Here is a 10,251-nt window from a genome sequence, read left to right on the forward strand (position 1 = left end):
GTGTGTTCCAATTTTGCCTTAAGGATGCTTGGTGGTCAACAGATTTATAACCATGAGATCTAACTCAAATTTAATTTGCTTCGCTATAAACTATTATGTAAACCAAAAAAAAAAAAACCCATGTTTTAATTTTTAAATATGAGTATTTTCCTCTACTTTATATAGAGCTCTTCTCCTAAAGGAGATCATTACAGTATGAAAATGGCCATCGAGTCATCTTAATCGTGAAATACAGAAAAAAAAGTATAAAAGTAGTAAGGCGAAATGGGAATTTTTTATATAATACTACTGTTCAAACAAACTTAGGTAATTGACAAATGTTTTCATGGTGATTACTTATAATTACACAGTTAAAAAGCATCATTTGAGGTTTAAAATGAAGTGATGAAATTAAATACAATATGTTTTTATATTATCAAATATTCTATACAAAATGGAATAAGATAGCATTGTGTGTTTTGTCATTGTGTTTTTGCAACAGTAAAAGATCTTAATAATATTTTCTAATCCACAAAAATGGGTTAAAAAGATGCATTTTGAACATTTTCCACCTCAATTTACTTCATCTAGTACGTGGAGTTGTTTTTTATTTTAGCAAGTCTGTATAAATTGATAATTAAAAAAAATCAGTTTGATTTTTCGTGCTGTGATTTTTCATGTCCCTTATTGCTTCATCGTATCTTAATTATACATGTAGCATCGGCTACACTCTTCACTTCGACAGAGTGTAGGTTAGTGGTGTTGTCATTTAAAATTTTATAATTGAAGACTCGCATGCAGTTACATGTATATGTTGCTTCACATAAATTATAATCTTGACCACCAAGGGGTCATAAATCTGAAATACTTGCAAATTGAAATTTGTGTTTATAGAACTTTTGAACATCAAAAACATTCAATGTTAAATAAATCTCACTGACATGACACCGAGTAAATGACAGATTTTTATCTTGATGGAGACATTAGCAGAAATCGTGCACGTGATGTATACATTTATGTGTGTGTGAGAGAGAGAGAGAGAGAGAGAGAGAGAGAGAGAGAGAGAGAGAGAGAGAGATGCGTTGGTTTACTTTTAATTAAGAACTTGAAGTTGATTTTCTTATCCCTTTTCAAATTTGGTTAAAAAATTTGTCCTCTTAAAATCTATAAAGGTCAATATCATTACACATAAGGTTTACAAACCTGTTAAGGTAGTGCATTGATCATATGCGTTTGAATCTTGTAGACGAACAGTATTATTATATTTCAATAATTTTGTAATAAAAAAATAGTTTCCGCTATATCTGTCGTTTCTGCTGCCTGTTTAATTTTTTTCTTTATTTTTTAAAGACTGTGTTAATTAATATAAGAATATTGTTATTTTACTTAATAGTTGGCCGATGGTCACGCAAAAGTTAATTTCACACGTTACTTGGTAATTTATATCCATTAAACTACATCAAATAAAATTAATATCGATATTACAATTATATTCATACTGAATATACATGTATATGGTAAAATAGATTACAATGTTTATTTGTTTTTGGACTCTTTGAACCTGCATGGAACAAACTAAACCCTCTTTGATAACTCCGGCAAGATCGAAAGCAGTTCTTATAACAATGACTCAAATTCATTCTATTTCCTTTACCATCTATTGTAATCAAAAGGAAAGCAATTTACAAAATAAAATTTTATTTTCTTTTATTATACAAAACTGATAACACTACACATACTTTTTCCTGTCCGAATACATTTTTCATTAGTCAATACACTACACGGCATAATGTACATGTATACAATTTAAAAAAAAAAATGGTTACTAAATCAAATGATGCAAATGATATGGCAACATCCAAACAACAGAGAAACGGGAAGCGTGGAATGACAGGTGACGCCATTGGGAAATATACAAAATATAACGGTTTTAAAAACGATGAAACAAAAAGAGTGAGGAGTGACTGCATCCTATTAAAATGAACAGAATATTCATAAGAAAATTCCATCGTATTTAAAAACAGTAAAAAGCCCAAAGTGATTGGTTTAAATACAGGCTTTGAAACAGCAGAACAACAAACACTGCATTGGGGGGGGGGGTACAAAACATAAAACAAAAATAAACAACAGCAGAAAAAAACAACAACAAATGCATTGCACTAAATGTGAAAGACACTGTCATTTGAAAGCGCTTCTTGTCAAAAAGCTATTATACACTACTTGTCGAATAGAAGGAGTTCCAAATTAAAACATCTTGAAATCTGTCTGATTGCATCTCTCTCTCTCTCTCTCTCTCTCTCTCTCTCTCTCTCTCTCTCTCTCTCTCTCTCTCTCTCAATTTCTAATCTCATTGTTTAGATAGTCACGTGGAACAACGGTTTTCACACAACCGAAACACCAGCGCGCAGACGGCATCTCCAGCGATGTCTGGTCCGAGATTTTGTCGTCACCTTTATTGTGGACGTTGATTTGAATAATATTCTTCAAAATGGTGTTGTCCGGAGTTTTACCACCAACCAGCAATACATCACCACGATGTTGGATCACCTCAAAATGATGCTGGCTGAAATTGGGTATGCGGCAGAGCAATTTCCCAAGCACAGGGGCTAACGACGTGGTTACCGTGTAAGGTTCCGTTGACGTCACGGTCACGTCGGTCGAATCAGACGAATCACAGCGTGATCTTGGCCTCGAAACATTGTGGGAAATGATACTTAGTGTAGGATCACAGAATTCTAGTACCCTGCCGTCCGGAGCTAGAACGTAAACACACATATCTAAACTGACCGTACGTGTTAGTCGACACGTGAACGGGAGATCGCCTATAACGCTGGTACAATGGAGCCTAGTGTCAAAGCACTGCACTGACATCGTATCTTTATCTGATTCAGTAATCCCGCCAAATATAAATATTTTTTCTCCAATGGTTGAAGCGGACGTCGATCTTACTCCTATATGGAGATCTCCAGCCATAGACCATTTTTCAGTCTGCAGATTAAATTCTTCTATATTTGTCATGGCAGGTGCCCGTCCGTCTCTTCCACCCAGGACAAAGATGGAGTGTGCCACGGAAACCATAACATGACCGCATCTTCCGTTTGTCATGGTTTCGCAGATCTTCCATTCATTTTTGTGGGTTTTGAATTCCGCAAGGCCTTGGAGTTTCAACCATCCACCGGAGACAAATATACTGTCGCCATGGGTACAGGCGGCGAATTCGTAGCCAGGATCGTACGGTAGAGAAGGGAGATAAAACCATTTCTGTTGCTGGAAGCTAAAGCAAAGAACCTCTTTCGTGGTTTGGTATCGAGGAGTTGTCGACAACAGTCCTCCTATGACGATCAGGACGTCGTCGCTTTTACTGGTCAACCTCCGCGTGCATCGAATCGACGTAAAGTCCTGGCGCTTTGAATGACAGGATTGGTAGCGCAGTGCCTCCCCCATCACTGACCGACACTCAGGGCTGTTCTGGACTTCCTCGTTAGCGTAGAACACGTGGAATAAGTAATCGGAGGATACCAGCGGAAGTCGCAGTGCCGGCATGATCTCGCACACGTTCTGACGCCGTCGCTGCTTATCGTAGTCAATCCATTCAAAAGCAACGTCACATATAAACTCTTCTGTCGGAGATTTCAAATTGTCGTCCTGCAAAATGCAAACAAGTTCGTCTATATCAAGTCGTAGGAAGTCTTCCGTGGTACACACGGTCTGGAAATTCTCCAGAATCGTGTCCCAGGCCTTTTCGCTGAGTTTCTGACAAGCGTGAGCTTTCGCTATTTTCCATATTCCGATGCAGTTTTCGTGCGAGATTTGAGAGAGTAAAAAATCTTCGCAGCGTTGTTGCAAGCAGGGGATCTGCATTAGAGATGAGGCGCGGAAAATTTTCTCGGCATTTTCCTCATTGACATTGGCTTTTCCCGTGTACATGAACGTGCGCAAATTTTCGAAGATTCCTGGCTCTATGTCGTGTAGTCTCACGACACTTTCTCGATTTTCCTTCATGTCGTGGGTGAACATGGCCTCGAAATATGGGGACATGGCCGACAGTATCACTTTGTGGCATGGGTATTCGCGCTCGTCAACCTGAATGGTGACGTCAGCGTGCTGAGTACTGTTCAGAATTTCCTCTAGACCAGAAGACAAATGCGTTAGGAACTGCAGTTGTGGAAAGGTGGCATTCCCCCCATCTATCTCCTGAAAAAAGCAACGATTCTTTAAAAAAGAGAACGTTTTATTACAAATACTTTTTTTCAATTACCCGATCCCTGATTGCTACTGTAAAATGTGCAGAGGTTATAGAATTGAAATCTTGCCATGTATGCACCCTATAATTTTACAGTATCTTCTTTATGTAAATCAAAATGTACACATGTACATATGTTTTAAGTGACTATGCTTTTGTACAAAATGACTGGCACCTACATGTATTTAAAGAACGTAAAACGACTCTGTCATATCAAAGCTACCATACTCATGTCTTCGCTGTTAACTTATTTCATATCGTTTGGTTTATCTCTAATATTTACAGTAACAAAGCCTTGTTTTGCAGAAAATGAAAATTGCAGCTTTTTACAAAATAACTTACGACGCAAGATGAACTAATTTTAAAGGTGTTGTTTACTCAGAGTTTGAGTTCTCAAATTAAGTTCAATGCAATGAGTAAAATTTGTTCTAAACAAAAAAAGTATTTATGAAATGAATTATTATTGACATGACATTCGATATTTTTACTTTATTGTTGAATAAGGCTCAAACAAAATTAGACTTTTAACCAGAATAAGGTCAATATAAGTAGTTCAAAATTATTACTGTAATTGTATTAACATTAAATGGGTAGGGATTTGAAAACTGATAGAGGAAATTCGGACTGTTTTTTTTAAACAAAATTGTTGCTGTAATTTTAATACCTTGTATCTATTTAATGCCACTACCATTCATAAACTGTATTTCATTTTAAAGTGTTTTTAAAATTATTAATAATATGTTTACAATTAAGAAAATCTCAATCGTAGTGTAAAATTTTATAGGATATTTCTTGATTTTTCAAAAAATATCCAATGGCCATTAACTCAAAAAGTAGGTCATTGACCTACTTTTTTGAAAGTGAAAAACAACGCTACAATCAAAGGTCTATAACATACAATAGATGATTTTTCATTATGATCCTTAAGTTAAAACATATGGTAACTTGTAAACAACTACCATGTATAAATTTGGTCGCAAGCTATTTTGCAAATCGCAGAATTTTATTGTCTATAAATACATGATAAAGTAACTACAAATTCCGGAGATATATTTGGTTTTTTAAAATGTCCTTACGAAATACCGGTATAACAGCTTATCTATAGTCTGAAACTTTTTCAACGAAAAATTCATTTAAATAACTTCTTTGGGGGGTTTTTCACACACCTTACCTGTTATAATGTTCTGAAAAGATAATTACTTTGAAGTGAACAGATTTTTCCACGAATTCAATAATTAAAGTATTTTCATAAAACCTTCCAAAAATAAGAAATATGTTGATTTCTTTCTATATGATTACAGGGTGTTTTCAACATTTCGGAAAATATATTGGAGGAATAAAGGAGGAAGGAATTCATTAATGAGAATGATAGCAATACTATTATATATTTTAGGCACATACCGGTATAGCATGAAAAAGACAGGAAGTAAATCAAAGTTTCCGCTATATGTTTCCATGTTAAGTACGCATTAACTTTTTGTGTGCTTTTGCTATCATATGTAGTAGACTTTTTATTCATGTATATTTATTTGTATTCATATATATTACCAGTTTTGGCAATATTTATAAAATTCATTATTAGAGAAGACTACCCATAGGCGTCGGAACCGTGGGGGGCTAGGGGGGGGGGGGCTTAGCCCCCCCCCCCCACTTTTTTTGCAAAGTTATACCTAACCATGATAAACATAGCATGATAGAGGGTTCAGCCCCCCACTTTTTCTAGCAGGAAAGATTATTGTTCCTAAATTTACCTTGAAAGATTGAGAAGTTGGATTCGGAAGCATACTAGCCCCCCCCCCCCCCCACACACGGATTAGGAATTTCATGATTTTGAAATAAAAATTAGGGTAAGTTTTTTATATTTTGGAAGTATAGGTATACCCCCCCACGGATTAGGATTTCCATGATTTTGGGAATTACTTTTTTCTCAATATTTCTGAGGATTATTCTAGCCCCCCCACTTTCAAATTGCTTCCGACGCCAGTGCTACTTAAGTTATTCGATCAGAACTTGTGTCTAATCCATATGATTAAATCAATAAAATACAATGTATGTTCAGTTCAATTCATCTATTTCAAGTATGTCGTCCATTTTAAGTTTTCAGAAAAAGTTAATCCTAAGTGTTTGTGGCTTGACACAAATTCAGCGGGGCAATTTTGAAAACTCAGAGAAATATGTCCATCTATTTCTATATGATTATAGTGTACATGACTTGTGTTTATACACTAATTAAGAGTCTCATTATGTTTGATGTGTTTATAAATCATTACACTCTAGAAAATGTCTAATTTGATCAGGCCTGAAGCCCTTTCATACCCAAGATCAAATGTTTTTAATAAAAATTTAATATAAAAAAAAATCTTGTTCAGACCCAAACATGAACCCAATGACACTGGATTTAGTACCCTTTATAATGTTTATATATTATTTTAAAATATAAATTTCAAAGAAAAATCTATAAATATTGATTGAAATGAACGCAAACCTTTAAAGACACTACCATCAAATGTTTTGTGGGTCTCAATGCTGTTTATAAGATATCAAAAGTAACTGAAATGTATTTAATTACATTTGACAAAGTAATTGAAAGTAATTGAAAGTAATTGAAAGTAATTAATTACATTTGAAAAAATCAATGTAATTGTAATTGCAGGTAATTGACAAAACTATTGATGTATTTGAAAGTAATTAATTACATTTCAAAGTAATTGACCTCAACCCTGGTACCTTTTTTTTTTTTAAATTCCGGGAAATATATCAGAAGAATGAAGTAGGAAGGAGTTCATTGATGGAAATGATAGCAATACTACTATTTTAAGCACATATAGCATGAAAAAGACAGGAAGTAAATCGAAGTTTCTGCTATATGTTTCCATGTAAATTACACATTTAACTACAAATGGTCATGAACATCAGAGATTTCCTATAAGCTGCAATACTCTATGTTTACAGGAAACACTCAAATCAATAAAACCATAAAGCCATGCAGAAGGCCAACATACATTTCTGCAGCATCATGTAAAGATTTGATTTACGTACATTTTTATTTTTTATTGCATATTTATTGCAAAATATATATATACACAATTCGGATTTGGTATAAGCAAGACCAAATAAAAAAAAAATTCATGGGGGGGGGGGGGGGGTTAACATAACATGTCTGATTGTCAGCTGAATTGCATCCTTTTGGGGGGAAGATTGGTAGGTAAAACCATTACATTCATAAGTTAGGGGGAATATTTATGATCAACAAACAAATATTTATTATTATAGAGTAAAAATACTTATCAAATGCAACAAATAAAAGACTGGCTTTACATTGAAAGAAATTACATGTACTTTTGAATAATTGAACTGTTTTGTCTAGAAAGAATGACTTCAGGATCTATTTTTACAATTACCATCTTAGCTCATTTATGCTTAATTTGTCTTTAAAAACTTTTTAGACATCCAATGAGTGCACCTAGGTGTATTCCATTACAGTAAGAAGTTACATAATTTTCATAATTGTAAATATGTAGGCTTTGGTGGTTTAATTAATATGGTGTTCTTTGTTGAGCCTGCTAAATGTAGTTTAATCCATAATTTTCAAAGTAGACTAACATCTGACCTCTGACCATACACCATATGTACAATACATGTATTTGTAGTCGACATTTACTCAAAAACCATTGTTCAAACAACTGTCTAGACGTTACGTAATTTATTGCGTGAATGGTTCCCAGTGATTGGGAACAAAACTGATTAAATGATCAAGTATCCTAAAAAGCAGAATCAATGGACCGTGAAAATAAAATCAGAGTCCTGATAAATACATATAATAGACTTCTATATAACATACATTTCAAAACCCCATGCATATCAAAATATGAATGCATTTTGATATCTATGGAGTTCATACTAATATGGTAGCTCTATCGATATGTGTTATGTATCTTGCGTCATATGTGGTAATTCAATAAAAACAGCTGATTGTGGCACTTACGATTAAAGTCATAAACGATCGAAAAATGAGGAAGTCTCTCTATATTTATGAACATTGATTAAAATATAATTAAACCTAGATCGTATAAATATACTAACCTCAATACAATTCATCTGCTCCGTCATGTTTTGTAAAGCACCATTAACAAATGTTTTCTTTGTGTGTCGATTTCTTCTTCGTGATCCGTCTCGTACCTGTTGTCAAAACATAATCTCTGTAGTGAAAACGCTTCTCTACAAATTCCTTCCACCTAAGCGCTTAGATGAATAATCTTATTTCGATTGATAACACATCCATTAACTGATTCGTTTACAATTGACAAGTCTTTGTTTTATAGCATCTTTCGGGAAAAATGAAAGAAAATGTAGGCAAGTAGTACCGTTTTTGAAAGGGTGAGGGGGGGGGGGAGACTTATCCATAATATTGACGAGCGAAAATATCCCGATAAACTCGTTTGAGTAAGGTTGGGGGATTGTGCAAAGTAGGTTTTTTAAAACACGATCGAGTTAAAACAAAATGGCAAAAATGGGGAGGGGGGCGATTGCTTAAATTTTCAACTTCTATATAACATTGTTACAGCTTAAGAAAAATGTCTGTTGCGGGAAAAAGTGGGAGGGGACCCCCCGCCCAACGCTACGTGTCTGAAATGACTTTAAAAGACAAATAAACCAAACCCTAACCCTAACCCTAACCAATCAAGTTATAAAAAGATAACTGTTGATTAAAAATGTTTTTTGAATTTTTGACTGATATTCAAATATATATTCTCTACAGTACACTTTAAACTTTAACACTATTAATAACAAAAAAATCTTACAGTCTGATCGTCTCCAAAGAAGTGTGTAAAACCAAGCGTTACATAAAGTCGAAGTTAACATTTAAATACACGTACTGTTTTTAAACCATGAATGGTCGGAAAACTCATAGACAAATCTTCCTGGTTCTCAATGAAAGAGGAAGTTTTAAATTTGATTGTGTGCCTTGCAGGCACATAGCATCATTTTTTGAAAGTGTATGAGCTCGCACGTGCGTGTGTGTTTGTAAGGGGGGGGGGGGGCTCATTCAAAAAAAATTTACGAACCGAAAAAATGGGAATTCGCTATTCGCTAATCATAAAATCTTAATCCGGGGGGGGGGGGGGGTATACCTATCACTGTTAATTTCCTCATTTTCACTTCGATTTCTTACATCTCCCCAAAAAGTTGGGGGGGGGGGGGGGGGCAACTCCTTGGGTTATATGTAAATTTAAGAAATATATTTGCTGTTACGAGAAAAAGTCCCCTGATGCTACGTGCCTTCCTTGACTAACTTTGCCTTGACTGATTGTGTGTGTGTGTGTGTGTGTGTGTGTGTGTGTGTGTGTGTGTGTGTGTGTGTACAGCTGCATTGGTCCGATAATCACAACAAACGACGATAGACTGTCGATATGGTTTAAATATACATGTACGAATCCGAGCCCCATTGTACACAAAACACAATTTTATCAAGTTACATTCGTATTATATGCACGGTATGTGGGTGTTATTGTAATACATGTATTTATTTTCATCTCCCATTTTTGGAAATATGAATTCGGTTTATGGAATTTAGATACAGTGAACACAGCAATTACATGAAGAAATGAAATTCTGACTAGTTTGGTCTGAACTTATTTTATTGTAATATAATTACATTGGGATTGGGCACGAGTTCTAAAACTTATGTATCCCCCTTCTTATACAATATTTGACATACAAAGATTTCACGTGCAATAAAATGTCATACATGTGTATATATCATCGTCACAAGCCACGGGTTTTGTATCCATTATGTTTCCACAAACCAGGTTTGTGGAAATAAGCCACGGGTTTTGTGTCCATTCTGTTTCCACAAACCAGGTTTGTGGAAATAGAAGGACACAAAATCCGTGGCTTGCGACGATGGTGTACATAAGTATAAAAATTCAAAGTGATTTACAATAAAAGTTTCAGAGAGCACATTTTGATACAAATGTAAACACGTAATTAAAATCTTTTGGATTTTTAAAAATAAAAATGTGAACTAT

General features: G+C 34.6%; 1 protein-coding gene across 1 annotated transcript; it reads right to left on the reverse strand.

The window, feature by feature from the left end:
- Positions 1–1,669: 1,669 nt before the first annotated feature.
- Positions 1,670–9,154, reverse strand: LOC128188228 (kelch-like protein 24). Its single transcript, XM_052859154.1, has 3 exons — positions 9,025–9,154; positions 8,306–8,401; positions 1,670–4,173 (listed from the first exon to the last, which is right to left on the reverse strand). The coding sequence occupies exons 2-3, from the start codon at positions 8,330–8,332 to the stop codon at positions 2,314–2,316; spliced, it is 1,887 nt and encodes a 628-aa protein (XP_052715114.1). The 5' UTR covers positions 8,333–8,401; positions 9,025–9,154; the 3' UTR covers positions 1,670–2,313.
- Between the last annotated feature and the right edge of the window lie 1,097 nt (positions 9,155–10,251).

The sequence above is a fragment of the Crassostrea angulata genome, chromosome 6 (genome assembly GCF_025612915.1).
Source record: "Crassostrea angulata isolate pt1a10 chromosome 6, ASM2561291v2, whole genome shotgun sequence".
Classification (NCBI taxonomy): Eukaryota; Metazoa; Mollusca; class Bivalvia; order Ostreida; family Ostreidae; genus Magallana; species Magallana angulata.